The 18039-nt window shown below is 59.1% G+C and overlaps 5 protein-coding genes across 5 annotated transcripts; all 5 read right to left on the minus strand.

The window, feature by feature from the left end:
- Nucleotides 1-523: 523 nt before the first annotated feature.
- On the minus strand, nt 524-2209 carry LMXM_31_2840 (conserved hypothetical protein; the record flags this gene model as incomplete). Its single annotated transcript, XM_003878082.1, has 1 exon — nt 524-2209. One exon carries the CDS (start codon nt 2207-2209, stop codon nt 524-526), a length of 1686 nt encoding a protein of 561 aa, XP_003878131.1.
- A 1280-nt stretch (nt 2210-3489) lies between these two features.
- On the minus strand, nt 3490-5400 carry LMXM_31_2850 (conserved hypothetical protein; the record flags this gene model as incomplete). The annotated part of the gene is made up of 1 exon (XM_003878083.1): nt 3490-5400. The coding sequence occupies one exon, from the start codon at nt 5398-5400 to the stop codon at nt 3490-3492; it is 1911 nt and encodes a 636-aa protein (XP_003878132.1).
- Nucleotides 5401-7143: 1743 nt separating this feature from the next.
- Nucleotides 7144-9396, minus strand: LMXM_31_2860 (conserved hypothetical protein; the record flags this gene model as incomplete). The annotated part of the gene is made up of 1 exon (XM_003878084.1): nt 7144-9396. One exon carries the CDS (start codon nt 9394-9396, stop codon nt 7144-7146), a length of 2253 nt encoding a protein of 750 aa, XP_003878133.1.
- A 3342-nt stretch (nt 9397-12738) lies between these two features.
- Nucleotides 12739-14235, minus strand: LMXM_31_2870 (phosphatidate cytidylyltransferase-like protein; the record flags this gene model as incomplete). The annotated part of the gene is made up of 1 exon (XM_003878085.1): nt 12739-14235. One exon carries the CDS (start codon nt 14233-14235, stop codon nt 12739-12741), a length of 1497 nt encoding a protein of 498 aa, XP_003878134.1.
- Nucleotides 14236-16137: 1902 nt separating this feature from the next.
- Nucleotides 16138-17901, minus strand: LMXM_31_2880 (hypothetical protein, unknown function; the record flags this gene model as incomplete). Its single annotated transcript, XM_003878086.1, has 1 exon — nt 16138-17901. The coding sequence occupies one exon, from the start codon at nt 17899-17901 to the stop codon at nt 16138-16140; it is 1764 nt and encodes a 587-aa protein (XP_003878135.1).
- Between the last annotated feature and the right edge of the window lie 138 nt (nt 17902-18039).

Below are 18039 nucleotides of genomic sequence, written 5' to 3' on the forward strand. Positions count from 1 at the left end.
GCGACGAGGTCACGAAAATCACCTCTGCGAGAGTGGGACGAAAAAAAGAAAAGCATGAGAGGGGAAGAGAAGATGCAGGAGACGTTGTCGTGGTAACGCGCATGTCGCTCTCGTGTGCGCGTCTCTGAGCGTCGACGGCGAACGGCGAAGGGAGACAAAGGGGAAAGAGAGATCACAGCAACACAGGTGGCCCAAGACAGCAGCGCGCGTGTGAGCGGCTTCTTCACGAGGTCCTTACCAAGCACACAAGTACTCGCGCAGAGCCATATCCATTCCATGCTGAAGTACATGCGCCCATGCGAGATAAAAGCAAAGCGCCGCACGCAGTCAGCAAGACCAAGATGCTCCAAGTACGGAGACGTCATTGTGATGAAAGACGCACTCGTTGTGGCGGCTCTGCGCATGCCTCCAGTTAGCGAGGCTTCTCGACCGAATGCAGATGGGGAAGTGGGCAAGTGCGCCGCCCCTCCCCCTCCCCACTGCATCCCACAGACCAACACACAAACGTATCGCCACGCTCGCCTCACGCTCCGTCGCCCTCCAGCTCTCGCATGAAGAGCGATTTGCGCTTTCGCTTCTGCCGCTGGCCAGGGAAGAGGGGCGGCGGTGGCATAGCCGATGCGACGCCACTACCCACCACTGCAGCACCAGCAACAGCACCACTGCCACCACCATTCGCCGTCCCCTCGTTGCGCTCCACAATATCACCAATGGTGTAGGTGCTCCGTAGCAGCGATGGGGTGTACGCCGGGGCTGTTTCGGCACTAATACGCTGATCGCACAAGCCCAGTTCACCAGGGGAGTTCATCACTTGGGACCGCCTGGCCTCAGCCACAGCAGTCCCCGAGGACGAGCTACTTGTATCCTTTACGTCGGCAGCAAATCGCACGTGCTGCTCTTTCCGGCCAGACGGCTTCGCGGCCGAAGCCGAGGAGGAGGCGGCAGACGAGACATCCGCCTCGGACAGCGCCACCCTGGCGAGGGGCCGCGCAGAGGTTAGAGTAGCCGTTGAAAGCGACGATGTCGGTGCAGGCTCGCTCGCGAGCTCGTTAAGCGAAAAGGAAGCCGCCGCTTGCGCCTCTGGAAGCGCGTCGGTGGGCGCACTGGGTGCCGCCAGAGATCTCACCGCCGTCCCACCTATGTCGCCGGGGGTTCGATAGATCACTGCCTCTCGCCTGCCAGCCGACGATCCGTTGTTGTCTACTGCAGTCGCCAGTGCGGCAAACGCAGTACCATGTGACTGGGGGGCAGCAGTGACCGTTGGCACCGCTGCCGAAGAGGAGGTGGGGGGTAAGGCGGGCACGAGTACGCCCTCTGCGGCCTTTGATCTGTTCTCGATCGCAGCAGCACCGCCGCTTCGCCGTTCCAGCTCTGCGCGGATGCGCCTCTCCTTCTTGGCAATCATGCGCTCCGTCATGACACGCTCCACAAAGTCGTCGTCGTTGACACGGTCACCCAGCTCCGCCTCCAGCGCGATGAGCTCGTCTTCTGTGAGCTCGTCCTGCTCATCGAAGGTGGTGAGCGCCACGTCGATGGAAGAGAAGTCCAGCGGCACCCCAGAGGATGAGGGTGGTGCTCTCGAGGTTGGTGGTGTCGACGATGGGAACAGGTCTGGGCAGCTTCCGGATGAAGCGAGGTGGGGAAACGCAGCCGCACGCACCGCGTCGGGTGTGCCGGAGCAGTCAGGTGCGTTTGCCGGGATGACAGACCCCGAGGAAGACGCGGCTTCTTGCGATGACGGCTGCGGTGTCCGGGATGCCGGCACTCCAGTCTCCCTCGCCGCCAGCAACTCCGTCACGGCCTCTTGTGCCTCGGGCAGCTCCGACATGAATAGCTGCTGCTTCGCCCTGAGAGTGTTCTGCTCCTGCTGCAGGACTTCAGTCTCCCGACGCAGGAAGTCAACGCGCCGGCCAGCAATCTCTGCGGCCTGAGTGGCACTGCGCTCCGCGAACCAGCCGTCCCCCAGTAATACCAAGATGGTGTTCGTCGCGTTCAGCTCCGCAGCATAGTAGGCGAGGCCACCAGCGACAGGGGCCAGCACGCGTCTGCGACTGCGCTCCGTCAGGACGTGAAGGGTGTCCTTGAGGGTGGCGTACTCGCGTAGCTTCTCCTGCGCTCGCAGTAGCTGCTCTTCGTTTTGGCGCAGCAGGTAGAGGTAAAGCTCCGCCCCGGTGAGCACCTCTCCTTCGCCGTACTCCTCCGCGTCCATCGCCGTGTCGAGTAGCTAGAAAAGTAGAACGTGAAAACGCCCTGTCTGGGCAACCAAATCCTCCACCGCGCGCGTGCACGAGCGAGGCGCGTGCCGACACTCTTCCAACTGGCGACAGCGAGGAGTGGTGCGAGCAGACGAGCAGTGGCACTGCAAGAGTGCGCGTGCGTGTGTGTTAGAAATCGAGAGAGAAAGAAAAAGGTGGCAGCAGCCGCGACGACGGTAGGTGCGAGAAGCAAGGAGAGGCGGAGACGGATCGTTCGTGGTTAGCGGCACCAGCACGGAAGCGCACGTGTCGAATCAAAACGCGCAGCGGCGCTTGAGTCGAAGCACAAGAAAGACCGCTCGCATACACCGCACAGACACCTCACAAAACGTTGGCCTGGTGCATGCGCAGCACCGATGATGGGCCTCTGCTCGGGCTGAAGTACATTTTCTTTTCTCTCTTCTCGCTGCTCGATGGATTCCCTCGCCACTTCAGCTGGTGCAATATTGTGTGTCTGTCTGTTCCAGTGCAGTCTCGGCACCGGCACATCTCGCGAAAGGGAAGGGGGAGGGGGCGGAGCGGCGAGGAGGGCAGGTGGCCCCCACGTCTGTGAGTACCACCATGGCCACCTTCCCACGCATACTCGCCACCGACCGTCGTCGCTGTGACTGCCACTCCACCCTGCCCACTCTACGTCGCACACACTTGAGACACCAGCGCATCATCCGCCAATAGACACACGAAAAAAAAAGCAGCGGATCCGAGGAACGAATAAGGCAGTCGATGCAACGACATCCCAACCATCATCGAGTCCATGGAGAGTGAGCCAGCGAGATAGCGAGAGCGAGACAACTTCACGGTGGCCGAAATACACGGCAGTGTGGCTGTCACTAGACACCGCAACGCTTCCTCTCACACCCCAACTCGCTTTCCTCTCTCGCGGTCGGCCCTCCGTCCACCACACCCACATAACATACATCACAAGGGAACACGAAAGAGCGGAGGATGAGCAACCAAAGAAGGGAGCGAAGAAGCGCACAGAAGTGGAAAGAAACACAAGCAGGCGTGCAGGCGTAAGCGGGGCGTCCACACACGGAGCCACACTCCCAAGATGGCAGACGAACACCACCGCAGCCCATGGCGCGTGAAAGAGGACGGTGCGTGCTGGCGTGTGCTGGTGTTCGAGAGGAGGAGACTGAAGCGGCAATGCCGGTGCCGCTTAGCACCGCAAAGAGGGGTGGCAGGCGCACACACACACAGACACAAGAAGAGGAATAGCAGTGCCCTCGTGCCCTTAAGCAGCAGCCTTCTGAGCTCGTGCCGAGCCGGCAGACGCGGCAATGAGCGTGTCCATCCGAATCTTCTCAGCCAATCGGTTGCAGTCGTCGCGCAAGTCGTTGTCGTACGGTGTAATGCGCAGCGCGCGCTCTAGGTAGCCGTGCGCCTTGTGGTACTCCTTCATTCCGCACAGAGCGGCTGCGCTGCGCACGTAAGCCTTGAGCAGCATGTAGACGTGGCCGCTCTGCTCGCCCAACTTCCTTGCCGCTGCGCGGCGCTGACGGACAAGGGTGTCCTTGTTGCTTGCCCCCTCCACCTCTTCCGCCGCACTCTCTGTGTTCGACGCTGCCCAGCCAGGCTCGTCCTCGTCTTCCTCATCGTCGCTGTCGAGCTGGTCACCTGCGAGGCCACCGGGCTGCTCCAGCGCAGCAGCCACTTCGCTACAGAACTGCACGATCCCATCGCAAACCTGAAGGGCCTGTGTGAACTTACCCGCGCGCAGCAGCGCAGCAGCGAGGTTTCCCTGTGCCTTCATGTGAAACGGCTGTTCCTTGAGGATGGCGCTGTAGGTGGCCTCGGCAGCCTCGTACGAACCCTTGTAATACTGCGCCGCCGCCTCCTGCATGCGGGTGGAGAGAGGATCGACGCGCGCGTCGTCCTCGGTGATGCCACGCTCCTTCATCTGAGCCTCGATCATGCCCAAGTCGGCCGCTACATCGTCGTCGCTTGTCGGGTCTCGATAGGCAGCCGCCATGCGCAGGTCCGCCGCGCCGCTCTTGATGTCATCAGCCCAGCAGTAGGCGGCGCCGCGGCGGGCGTGAAGCTTCGTCATGAGCCCGCGGTACCGCTCCTGTGTCACCTCGCTCGCCGGTGTATTGGCCAGCATGGTCAGTGCCAGCGAGCAGTCCTCGATTGCCCTCTTGTAGTCTGCCATCTGCAGGTAGCACGCGGACCGATTCATGACGCAAGTCAAGAAGGCGCCGTCGCGCTTGATAGACTCTGAGTACGCGTTCGCCGCCGCCTTCCACTGCTGCGTGCGGTAGCACTTGTCTGCTCGCTCCTTCCAGAACATCGGCGTGTCCTCTATCGAGACCGGCTTGTAGCGACTCTGCCGGTAGTACTCCTCATCCCCGTGTGAGCGAGTCGGCATCGCAAAGGTCTTCGGTGTAAAGTCGATGGTGACGTTGACGGTGTCCGCCTGCCGAACCGCCGGCGGCGTGGTGACAAACGAGGACGATGCGGGCGTCGCAGGCGGAGCAGCCTGAGGCGTCGACGACAGCGGTGAGGATGCCGCGGCGGTGGCAGCAGCAGAAGCAGCGATGTCCGCCGAATACGGCGGAGGGCTCGCGAGTTTGATGCTATCAAGTGGCAACGGTGAAGCGGAAGCTGTGTCCGCCGCTGGAGTCGCGTGGCTGTCCTCCCACGCGTACAGCTCCGTCTCCGCGGCGTCCTTCTCCGCCTTCACACGCTGCTCGATCTGCGCGCGCTGCACCTTCTCCACCTCCCACTGGGCCTCCAGCATACGTCGCTTCTCCGTCTCGCGCTGTGTCACGCGTGCATCCAGCTGTGCCCGGTACTGCTCCTCCGCTCTTTGCATCGACTCTTGCCGCCGCTGCAGCAATGCCTGTTTGCCGACGGAGGACTGACGCACGCTAAGGGCGTCCCACACACGGCCGACCTCCGCCTTGTGTAGTTTGACGTGCAAAATGATGCCATCCTGCGCGTCGGTGAAGTACTGTGACGACTTGGATGTATCGATCTCGTGCAGCAGGTCGAGCGCCAGCAAGTACTGCGGCGGTGCATTGACCTTCACAAAAACGTCGGCAATCAGAACATCGACCGCGTCCTTCTTGCAGCCTTTGATAGTGATGTGCAGGAGCACATCCTCGCCCGTCTGCTCCCATGTGAACTGCGGCTTCACCGGCATTCTTGTCTACGTGGGATGTAGAGGGAGGGGAGGGGGTTGACACGAGTGCACAGAACAGTATCGGCGAGTGTATCCTTCTTATCTGCCAGCCACAGGGGAAAGCGAAAGATGGGGGGGGGGGGGGGGCTGAATCGGCCTCGTATATGTGTGTGGGTGTGGGTATGGCACTTGATCGCCTCCGAAGAGAGGGGAGACACACTAACATGCATATACACGCGCACACGTGCGAGCATGTGCGAGAGCATGAGACCAGTAGTGGAGAGTGAGTGTGTGTCGAACGAGAAAAAGGACGAGGAAAGGCAGACTGTATGCATGATGGAGCCCATTCGAACCCGGCACTCTATAGCAACGCCACGATTCGAATTCGATGCGCGCACACTAACGCATAGGCACATGGGCTGGACACGCATACCTACTTGCAGGAGAGCAGAGTCCACACACGCGTTCAGAGCGCATCTCATCGTGTACGGTGGACTCTCCAAGCCCGCGAAAAGAAACAAGGCTGGCATGAGGACGAAGGAGAGGCGGACGGAAACGGGTGCGTGAGCATGTGTGTGTGTATGTGAGAGAGAGAGAAAGGCTCCTTCTGTGAGCCCTTCCTCCCCATCCCCATAACACCTGCTCGCCTGGTCAGCCCCGATGCTGCGTGTTCCTCCCCTCCCCCACCCCACCCTCCACCCGCTGCGGACTCCCTTCTTTGCTCTTCTTTTTCCTTCCACAAAACTGCGAGACGTGGGCAGCGAAGGAGGGGGGCGGACACAAAGGCGAATGAGAGGCGGTCTCCCCCGCCTCCCCCCCGCCCCCCTTCATCCGCCGCAGATGAGCCCGTCACGCACCTCCCGTTCCGCTCTCCTGTCGGGAAGAGGAAGAGGAGGAAGGGCAGACATACATACATGCGTGTGCTTGTGAGGGCCCTAATTCCTTACCACGAATTCCCCACTCAAAGAGGCAAACACAAGCAGTGTAGATATGCCTAAGCAGACCAGGCATACGTACACGCGACACGCCCAGCAGCAGCACCAACAACAACGCGACGGCGCTCGTCAATCGTGAGAGCCCGGCGCGGAGCACGTGCCTGGAAGCACCCACGGCCACAGAATGCAAGGCAAGACGAACAGCAATGGAGAAGAAGAAACAAGGCGGGATTCGACAAGAATGAGAAGCACCTTGCAGGCGGCAAGCCGACGCACACAAGCACAAGTAAACAACAAAACAGAGAAGACGCAAGTGAGCCGAGGAGAGACGCACATACCCGCACACGCACACGCACACGCAAGACAGCGTTCCATCCAGACACACAAGAAAAACGGCGGCAACCGACCTTGAGGAAAGCACACAAGATACACTTCTCCCTTGGGCTCCTCCCTCTCTCTCAGCAGGGTCACATCCTTTGCGTAGATGTACACATGTACCTATCTGTATGCAGGTATGTCTACACCATTCTGATATGTGGCTCCTCTGACACCAACTCAGACAGAGTGGGCGTGAGAGACGATATATATATATATATGAGGCGGTGGAAGTGAAGGCGGAGGAATGCGATGCAACATCCGCGCTGGACGGATACTCAGACAGACACCACAGCAAGCACCGATGTGTTTGTGTGTCGCTCTCACATCTCTTCTTGCCACCCATTTTCCCTCTTCGCCTTCCCCCTTCCCTGTGTGCATAACCGTGCAGTCTTGTAGCAGCAGAGTCCTTGGTGCACCCACACACACACGCACACACGTGCCTTCGAACTCACTAACGCAGCGTACCTTTGCGCCGCGACATCATCTGCGCCGCGCTGTTCACTGCTTGCGTCGCCAGGTTTCCAGCGTTTTGCCAGCCGCGCCGAAGGGTGCCCTGGGTCTTGGCGAAGTGGTAGCCGAGGATATCCCAGAAGCTCACCGTCTCGTTGGCGCTGCGCTGGATCACGTAGAAGGGAGGAAGCCCGTCGCTGAGGCAGCGATGTTCATCGCAGTAAGCGCCGAAAAGAACCGCCTCCTTCAAGCTCAGCTCTCCAGCAGCGGCGTGGCGCGCATTCCTCTCCTCGTATGCCGCCTCCCCTGCGTGTCCGCCGTTTGAAGATCGGTTCGTGATCATCAGCACGTGATTGCGCTCCTCAACTACTCTCTGCTGACTGTCGCGGCACATTTGATAGCACACGCAGCACAGCGGCTCCCAGCCAAGCGAATAGCGCTGGCCCTCGCACTTCACATCGGGTCCCACCCCTCGCTCGGCGCAGCACTTGGGGCAGAAGAACTGCCCGCACCGTCCGCACATGACACGCGTGACGGTGGCAGAGAAGGGCGTGTGGCAGTCTGCCGCTGCGCAGGCGACGCTGTACCGCGGGACGCAGAGGTACTGGGTGGGGTCCATGACCCGCTCCCGGTATGCCTGGTGATCCATAACCTCCAGCGTGTGCAGCAGCGCGCTCGACTCGCAGAGAAGCTCATCAAGCCTCTGCAGGACAGGCGTGGTCTGGTCGGCGGCGGCATTCCAGGCGGTGTCCATCTTCGCAAAGAAGGCAGCGCCAAGCACAGAGGTGTCCATAGCGCGCACCCGGTTGGCGAGGAGAACATCGCGGACACGCATCCGGACGAAGGCGTTGCGTTCGCGGGTGAGATCAGCCTTCGTCGTAGCCCCAGGCTGCGAGGATAAGGGAGTAGTGGAGGGCGCTGGAGTGGCGGAGGCAACGGGTCTATTCTTTGCTCGAGGGGTACCGGCATCACGGTGTGCCTCCGTGCCCGTCGTCTTGCTCTCATGAACCGTCCATGGTCGCTGCAGAGCTGTGGGGTGCGGTGATGCGCCCTCCTCCGCCTGCCGCGACCCCAGTCGCCGCGCATGATTGGCGAGCGCCATACGTGAAAACGTGGTGAAGGAGCGGATTTCGTCCTCATCTTCATCGCTCTCCGTGGTGCTGGCGGCGGCGCTCTCAGCTGCTGGAGCCGCGCTGGATTCCATCGTCATAGCATGAATCGTGTCCGTGTGAGTCGTGGCGGTGGTAACGGTGATGTTACCCCCTGCATCTTCCTGCAGCACACGCTGGGTAGCGCTGGGGATCCAGTGGTCGGTTGTGTACTCTAGCTCCACGGTACATCCAGCCGGCAACTCGGACGCGCTGTTGGTAGTGGCGGCAAAGGTGGCGGTCAGTCGCGAGGAGGAGGGGCCAGAGGCGTCGTCGTTCGTCGCTTCCTCACGGGCAGCAGCAATGGCGGCTATCGAGGAAGGTGACATCTCCTCCAACGAGATCACCGGCGGCGTTTGCACACCATCGGAGGGCATCAGCGGGTCAGCGTCCGAAGCCAAGAAGTGGGCGGAGGCTGCACCAGATCCGCAACCGCCACCACCGGCGGTGGCTCGAAGGGCATCGATTGTAGCCGTGTTCCCTTCAAAAAGTGCGGTCGCTCTCGAGGTGGCTGACGTGTCAGCCAATGCACCCGTGGCTTTGGCGGCAGGCGGCGGTGATGCCGCGCCCAGTGCGGAGGCCGTCCACTCCCCCGCGCGTTTCCACTGCACCACACCGGCGCCACAGGTGCCACCCCTGCCGTTGTCGTGGTCATGGCTCTCCTCCCTGTCGCCTTTTGCTTCGTCAGCGAAGTGCACAGTCCGGGCCGCAGCCTGAGCGCTCGTCGCAGCATCCGCCTCATCACCCTCATCAGAGTTCACGTACACAAAGTCGTCGACGCAGGTGAGCTCAAACTCGTCATGTAGTGCCTTCAACTCCTTCGCGGTCAGCTGCTTGACAGCGCGGTCGATCTCCGTCTCCGAGATGAGCGGTGGGGACTTGAGAACGGTAAAGGGGTCGATGCGAACGCTGCGAAGACTGCTGCCCTCCGGCACCTTGCCGGCGGCCGAGGACACTTCACGGAAGCGGTTCCACGATGCCAAGAGGTTCTCAATGGAGTCCAACGTCGGGGTCACTGTAGAAAGGTAAACGTGCGTGCGGTCGTGCAACTCCTGTGCATCATGCGGTACCGCATGCTGCGGTGAGCCGTCAGAGGTGAGAGTCATTCGTACTGAGCCAGGAACGACTACGTATATGTATATATCTATACATGTATATATAAATATGTGTGTGTGTTGCTGTGCTACTTGAAAGGTGGAGCAGGAGCCGAAGAAATGCGCCACCTCAGGCAAAACGCCGGCCGCACAGCGGGGCAGTGGGGAAGAGAAAGATCGATGCCGAGCGCGAGTGCGCAGGCGAGTACCACGACCCGCCAACACCCCAACACACAGCACCTACGCACTTGCGACGTACTGTAACAAAAAAAAAAAGAAACAAAGAAAGCGCGCAATGTCGGGGAACAAAGGAAAAAGATGAAGATGGTAAAGCAGCGGCGAACGGAGAAAGACACGCAAATAGAGCAGCAAGCAGACGACGCGCACGCGTGCCGAGACACACACACACAGACGTAAGGGCTGTGAGAGAGTTCGGCGAGGAGGGGAAACGAGAAGCAGTAACAGCAGTGTAAAAGAAGGTACTTTACGCGACGGACGAGGTCGATACCAACGCGGAGAAGAAGAGATGCGATGGGGTCAATACGGAGGAGGAGGAGGTAAAATGCAGAAAGAAAAGCGCAAAAAAACAAGAGAAGGAAGGGGAGCGCAGACTGTGAGCAAGACAGTGCTACGTGGGAGAGACAGCGGGAGAGTAAGAAGAGAGTGGGTGCGGGAGCAAATCACGCAGTCTATCTGTTTTGGGGGTAGAAGAAGCGCTGCTCTTCCAGCGGTTCTCCTGCGTTGAATGCTGTGGTGCGGTTGTTGCTTTACGTTTGATGCAAAGATTCCTGCTCTAGTGCGCAGAAGGTGGCTGAACGGAGACGAACCCGGTGCCCCGTGGGCGTGTTTGTTGTGTTGGGGTATGTATCTGTTGCTGGGAGAGTGAGCCACAAAGACGTTCTGGCGAAAAATGCGTGCAACCCAGCGAATACTGTGAAATTTGCAGCGAAGCTGACTCCTGTTTTTTTTATTTTTCAGAGAGGCGGTCGAGCTCTTGCGCGCAGCCGGCTACGGGAGCTGTAACGGGAGCAGCAAGTGAAGGACGTCGAAAGGAGAAAGGCGGACGAGAGGCGGAAAACGGAAAAAAGTGATGGGGAGCTGTCGGAGGCGATGCAAGGGGGTCCTTCAAAACGTCTCTCCTAATGGAGAGCAGGGGGGCAGCGTGATTTGAGCCGCTCTCTCTCCCCGCAGCGACCACACATAAAGTGGCACAACGGAAGAAGATGAAGCGTGTCGCTCTCTCCATTATAGGCGAAGCACACCAGGCCGCGTGCAAGGCGAGCCCACCTGACGATGCTGCTCTCCCATCTGTCATCAGTCAAGAATATCGGCACAAGGTGTCAAAAATAAAATAAAGAAGCAGCGGTGCAATGATCTCTTCTCATGCATACGCGGAGCCTACGACGAACACGAGTCAATGCACTGGTGCAAGCACGACAGAATCACGCTGGACTCCACTACTCATAGCGGATGGACACCGTTTCCTTGTGGGGCTCCCCTTGTGTGTTCGTTGGGGCGTGGAGGGGGTGTGGGGAGGAGGGTGAAGAGGAGGAGGAGGAGGGTGATTGTTGTTTCTTCGTACTGTTCGTATTGGAGTGCAACGACACACACACACGCATGCACACGAGTACCACGCAAAAAGGAATAGAAGCATGGGGGAGGGGGGAGGGGAGGGATTTTGGTACATAGGTGTACCGAAGACGAGGAGCAAACACAGACAGGAGTTATCTGAACAGCAGCAAAAAAAAAGAAAAGAACGACGGAGGCGGTGCAAAAAGACGAATTACATGGAATCACACACAGCAGCGGACAGGGACGAGGCGCGGATGCCGTTATGTGAGGCGGGTAAACCCCCGCACATCACAAGGTATACACGCGCGATTAGATGAATCGCGTAAAAGAATCCCTCGCACGCAAGTAATTGGTGTGTATGTGTGTGTGTGTGCCTTCGTTTTGCCTTTCCTCCTCACCTCTTCGCGCTATGCATGTGTCTATCTGTGTCTGTATGTGTGTGTGTGTGTGTGTGGGTGTGTGTGGGTGTCTGCGTCGGTTTCTCCGCATCTCGGCCCAGACAAAGGAAAACGAAAACCAAAAAAATGAAAAAAAAGGCAGTGCGATGCGTGTGGAGGCACGCGAAATGAGGCCGAATGAATACGCACAAAGATGTCAAACGAGAGAGGAGAGAGAAAATCCTTGGAAAGGCATTCAACAGTGAGGTCTGATACGCCATGCCGCAACGGAAGAGCACAGGCACCTACACTTCTGCACAGCAGCAGCAGCACACACACACAGACACGCGAAACTCAGCCCAGCCTCTATAACCAAGCACAGCCTTCACAGCCTGTCTGTTCTCTCTTCTCACACACACATGCATTCTGTGCATCGCCCCCCCCGGAGAGCAACGAGAAGCGAAAACAATAGAACTGTGTGCCAAGCATACCGTTTATCGACGCATCCATTCTCTGCCACACAACAGGCGTTCCATTCCGCTCTACCTGCCCGCCCCAGGCCCACCTTGCGTGGTGCGAAGGAGCCGTGGACACGCGCGGTACAGCAACGCCGACTCCGCCATCTGAGAGTACGACCCCTGCCTCCAATTCTGCCCGCCCTCTCCGCCGGTTGCCTCACGGCTGCTTCCATTATGCCGATCGCCACCTGGTGCGTCCCCCTCGGGGCGGCTCAGACTCACCACACCAGTGGGTAGTGCGAGGGTCGGAGGTGAGATGTGCTCGAGTCGCGCGGACACTCTGTCTATCACATGGATGGCACAAACGTGCTCACTGTCGCAGGTTGCTCCGACGCAACGCCGTCCAGGACCCCACCGCCGACATCAGCAGCGATGCATCGCTCTGGCCTCCTCTATGTCGCAAGTACCTGACCCTGTCACCACCAGAAAGTGGCTCTGGCGTTGACAGGAATTAGGGAAGCTGCTCGGATTCTACACACAGAGTGAAGGTGCTGAACCTTGACACCACACACTGCGGTGTCCTCACGACATCCGGGTAAAGTAACTAAGAAAGCCGTGAGGCAAAGAAACGCAAGGCGAGTACATGCAGAGCCCCTTCCCCACCACACACACACACATGCACACGGTAGAGACCTGCCGGTGACCGCCTCACATCTTCGCCTTGCGCCGCCGCCTTAGCAGGGAAAAAAAAGTTATATAAAGTACAAAGGGTTAAGTACAGCTCCAAGTGCCCCTCGCAGCGGATGCACCGCACTTTAAGCCCGTGTCTTATTCGGTTAGCTCAGCTATCACCGCGGCCGTCAAGTAGCCTGAGCTGACGACAATGACTCAGACAGACGACGTCTTTCGTGTGGCATTTGACAGTGCGCGCCTGCACAATATCCCCGTTACGCCGCGAAGAACGAGCGACGATTTCCTGAGTCGCTGGACAGACTCATGATGCTGCGCAAGGCACAGTGCATGAACGGGAAAACGAGCAGCATGCCGTCCACACGATCCAAAATGCCACCATGCCCTGGGATAATGAAGCCCGCATCCTTTACGCGTGCAGCACGCTTCAGCAAGGACTGCAGTAGATCTCCGCATACGCCGAGCACCCCCATGATGGCGCCGAGGAATAGCCACAGAGCGACGCTCTGGAACGCCGGGTCCACAATGTTTGCCGCCGGCGCAGCAAACAACCCCCAGTAAAACCAGAACATGAGGCCGGCAAAGGTCACTGCATTCATAACCACACCTGCCACGGCACCTTCCACTGACTTGTTGGGGCTAATGGCACGGTGAAGATGGTGCGGACTGCGCAGCAGCATCCTCACAAGCCCACTCGCCTCCTTTAGCGGCCGCTTCCTCGGCTGGTTCGCCGCCCCCGCGGCTGGCGGCTCATCGCCAGCCACATCGTAGATCTCCCCGTATCGCTCTCGGGCGATGGTGAGGCTACGCCCCACCACGAGCGCGGCGATGTCGTTCAAGAAGTTGCCGATCAGCGTTGAGGAAAGCCACGGAATGCCGACGTCAGTGATGTGGTACACAAAGAGCGGGGTGGTTATGCCAGCAATCCACAAAATGCCAAAGATATCAAGGCAGAAATCAAGGAACTGCTCCGTTGGCTGTCGCTCTGCGATCATGTGCAGCTCCATCGAGAGAAAGTATTCGCGCTGTGCCTTGGCCACCCGCTCCTTCTTCGCCGCACTCTGGTCCGTCAGAGACAGGTCCGGCTCAGTCTTGGATACTGCCGCAGCGGTGGGGGCATCACCGCCGTTACAAACGGCGCCGACCGCCCCGCAGGAGCTGTCCTGCCAGCCGGAGGATAACTGCTGGCTCAGCCGCTTCACCGCGTGCTCCACCTTGAGCTCCAGCCGATTATGCGCCGTCAGCGTCACAACGACGAAGACGACGAAGTAGAACTCGAGCGTGACAAGAAAAGCCCCCTCGCCAGTGTATGCAGCAAGCGGCAGCAGCGCCCAGCCAAGGTGCTTCAGAACATTGTAGAGGGAGATTGGCGCCACTGGCAGGTCGTACTCTTCGGGGCAGAGTGGTACCCCTTCAATGCAAGGCGATGGCGGCGGCGGTCGAGCGACCAGGTCGGCCAGCAGTGTGAGAGGCGGCATCGGCGATTGAAGCGCGGGCATCGCTGTATTCTCCATTGACATGAGCAGTGCCACCTTGAGGTGGCGCTTAAGGCCGCACCACTCGATGCCGCACATGAACGTGGCGAAGAAGGTGAGTATTGCAGCGCAGCGCTCCGAATAGCCGCTAAAGGCGAGGATAGCCGGGGCAACGGTGCAGATGGTCACCGTCCGCGTCTGAATGTTGGTGAGACCGATCCGGTTGCGTGCCGGGCTCCCCTTTCCAGGTAGGCCTGCGGTCGTCCTGTAACCGTCCATTTCTTAGCAAGAAGCAGGAAGAATGGGAAGAAAGCGTGCTGCTCCAGAGAGAGAGAGAGAGACCGCTGTGGCCCCGGTGCGCAAGACGCGAGCGGCAAAAGGAAGACGAAAACGAGCCAAGGAAAGGAACGAGAGAGTGAAGAGATGCACACATGTATGGTAAAGCTGTGGGATCCCCACGGGCAGCTTACGAGCGTCTCTTGAGCATATACATATATATATATATATATATATATATGTATACGTATGTGTGGGTGGGTGGGTGGGTGGGTGTATGTGTGTGTGTGTGTCGTGAATAGATAATGTGAGGAGAAAGAGAGCAACACGGATAAACATCAAAAAAAAACGTAGTGGAAAGGACTTGAGAGACACAGGGGAGGGGAGGGGTGTATGCGTGTACGCGACGCGTCAGGGGCTACGACGGTGGTCGCGTTCTGTGATGCGGTTTCTACGAATCTTGCGTATGTGATCGTCTACTGGCATGAAAGTGAATCGATGATCTGACCCTTTACGCCGTGCCAACAATGGACCCTATACGTGGTCGTTGATTCGTGGGTGGGGAAGGGGGGCGCGTGCGAGCCCGTTGCCAGAAGAGAAACGCCGCGACAGCAGTATGCAAGAGCGACAAGATGAAGCCGAAAGGATCCGGTGGAAAGAGCGAGCCAGAGAAGAGGAGAGATGGTCAGGAGGAGTGAGCTGTCGCGCCCGATGTGGGAGAGGTGATGAGGTGGCATTCGAGGCCAAGTGAACGTCAAGCGCGTGTGTGCATGCATCCATGTGTGTATGTGTGTGTGTGTGTGTCTGCGTCTGCGTCTATGTAGGCACGGGTGGGTCACCTTTTCAGCGCGCGCCCTTGAACGTACTCGTTTAAACAATCTCCTTCACCAGCCGCGGGTCAGCCGCCCTGACACATCTCGCCGCTCAGAAAAAGCGCTACAGCTTGCGTTCTCGATAATGAGAGAGGGAAATGAAAGAAAAGTAGAAAGCGAGGCCCAGTTAGCGTAAGCAAGGAGACGACAGAGAAAATACATCTGCCGTTCTTGTTTTGCCGCCGCCGTCCCCCCCCCTTCACGACGAGAGCGTGCGTCCACAAAACGCTGACGGAGGTTTGCGTCTTCCGGGTACCGCTGCTGCCGCACGTGTACAAAATATCACCAGAGAAGAAGAAAGGCTAAGAGTGACATAATCGGTGGGAAACATAAGAAAGAGCACCCGAATAGAGAGGCACCGGTACCCACATACTGCATCCATGGACTGGTGCAGTCTACCTCCCCCCCCCAACATCGTCACCAGTAGGAGCATCATCAGGAACAGCGAGCAGCAGAGAATGAAACACAAGGAAAGGGTAAAGAAGCAAACCAAAGTCCAGGTAAGGAGACAGGCACACAACACAAGCCCACCAATACACATGTATACATGTGCATGCTTGGCAAAACACGGGGAAAAAGGCAAACAGCAAAGCACAGAAAGCCCAAGATGATCAAGCGAGCATCCGGCGGAAAGGGATATGAAAAGAACAAGAAAGCCGAGCCACACAGCTGTGGAGGAGTGGCAGCCTCGCAGCTGCAGGAACAGCAGCAACAGTGGAGAGATGAGCCGCTCTCCAGCGCCTGCGAAGATGTTCGGCAAAAAGAACGGGGAGTTCCCTCTTGCAGTGCCTGCTGAGTAAGCCCATGCGACCATCGCTGTATTGGAGTATCTCGACGCAGCACACCAGAAAGCAAAAAACCCGTGGTCCCTCCTCATCGGCTCCCCCACACCACCCTGGCTTCCGATTCGTTGAGCTTGAGAGCCGTCTTGCCTGGCGCCACCCCCTCTCTCTCTCCCTGTTCTTTGGCTGGGCCCCTTCCCCATTCCGCCACCCCGCTGCTACAACCAGGCATTCACGCAATCCGGGCCCTTTCAAAAGAAAAGGAGCGTGAAGTAGTGGTACGCCAAGGCAATGATCGCCGCCCAGAGAATGGAAGCACTTGTGATGCTACCGCCGTGCACTACGCGCCACAGGCGTCGATCACCACGATGCCACTTGCCGAAGACGGATACGTGGAAGAGCAGCTTCACCACACCCCAGTGAATCTCCTCTTCAGAGTTGAGGCTCTCGCCGGGCACAGCGTCATCGGATGCGGGAGCGGTCGCTGGGCTGTTCGGGGCAGCAGAAGGACTTGCGGATGCAGCCACACTTTCACCGCTAGCTGCCCCCTTCGCGGGTGATTTCGGCGCGGAGACGGCGCTGCTCGCCTTTCCCTGGCTACCCACACCACATGCCTCCAGCACGAACCCCACAAAAGAGAAGGAGCTGTGGTGTTGCAGCACGACATCGGGCGAGTTGATGCTGCCGTCAGCGCTTCCACGGAAGAGGCGGATTGTTGCATTAAGGTTCCTGTTGTAGAAGCGAGCTGTCTCTGCGTCCAGCAGCTCGTACTCCTCCCCCTCTTCCTCGCCACTGCTGCTCATGCCGGGAGCTGACCGGCCGCCGTCCGCATCGTCGCTGTGGTACTCTGACGCGTATCGACGCTTCACCCTCAACGTTGGGGGATTGGGCGACAATGCTTTGTCTACGGTACCGCCTGCAGTCGATGCTCCTTGCATCGATGCAGTGGAAGCCTCTGTCGGTTGCAGCAGCTCCTGCAAGCGCTCCCACAACACTGCAGCGGCTTGCTTACCCCCCTGAGTGGTTAGCCCGCACGGGGTGCGACGGGTCCGACGTCCGCGACTCTCCATCAGCAGTGGCTTAAGATCCCAAATGCGGACACACTGCGTGTGCGCGTGGCCGGAAGCTGGTGCGCCAGCCGCTGACCTTGGTCGCCCCGCGCGCCGCGGTGGGCGTGTACTACAGTGTGGGGGGAACACCGGACTTGTCGCCCTGCACCGCACCCACGACCCTGCGCTCGCATCGGATGGCGACGTCACGGCGGTGTCTGAAGCCGAGGCATCACTTGCCATTGACATCCCCATCAGTTGTGACCGCGTAGAGCACCCCAGAGAAGCCGTCATGGAGGGCGCGGACACGTCCACTGGGCTCCCCGTGTGCGAGGCGGTGTGCTGCTCTTGCCCTTCCTCACGCAGCACGATATCCAGCACCGATATGAGCTTTTCCTCCCGGACGTAGTAAGACGACTCAAACGTGTACAGCCGCGACCCTTCAGCGTTGCTGATGGCCACGTGGCCCACCAGCGGAAACAGCCACGACACGAACCGGGCCGGAAAGAAGAAAACGCAGCAGCCGAAGTGCTGCAGCTCCACCGCCGTCCGCGAGGGCAGTCGCAGTTGCCTAGCCAGGGGAGACGGTGGGGTACCAGAGGTGTCAAGGACTGGCAAGTCTCCCAGCGACTTGTCTGTCGCTGTCGCAAGGGATGGGGAGAGGGTTGGCGGACTTGACGTGCCACTTCCATTGGTGGCATCGTCGCTGTCGTCGTGCAACCTATGTGCCTGAGCGAGTAAAGCTGAGTCAGTAGACACCGCACTTGCAGCAGAGGCACGTGTGGTTGCAGCCATTTCGCCAGGGGGACTGTGCGTAGTGGCATTCGTGGGCGGTACCGATGGAGCACAAGCTTTCGCAGAGAGGGGTAGAGCTTCGGGAAAGGAGGCCTTTGGCGAGGAGCGAGGTGAAGCACCGCTGCTTGCCAGCTCGAGGCGAGGTGAGTTTGGCGAGGGGCCCGGCTTCATGGACCTCCGCCGCACACGAGTCTGCACGGGTGCACCACTCGCCTTCGCCCACGGTGCAGCGGCGTCGGCAGGCATGGCCGACTGCAGCTGTTCATGCATATCTTGATTTGTGTCCGTTGTGGGATCCGCATCAGCAAC

This window comes from Leishmania mexicana, chromosome 31, assembly GCF_000234665.1.
Source record: "Leishmania mexicana MHOM/GT/2001/U1103 complete genome, chromosome 31".
NCBI lineage: Eukaryota > Euglenozoa > Kinetoplastea > Trypanosomatida > Trypanosomatidae > Leishmania > Leishmania mexicana.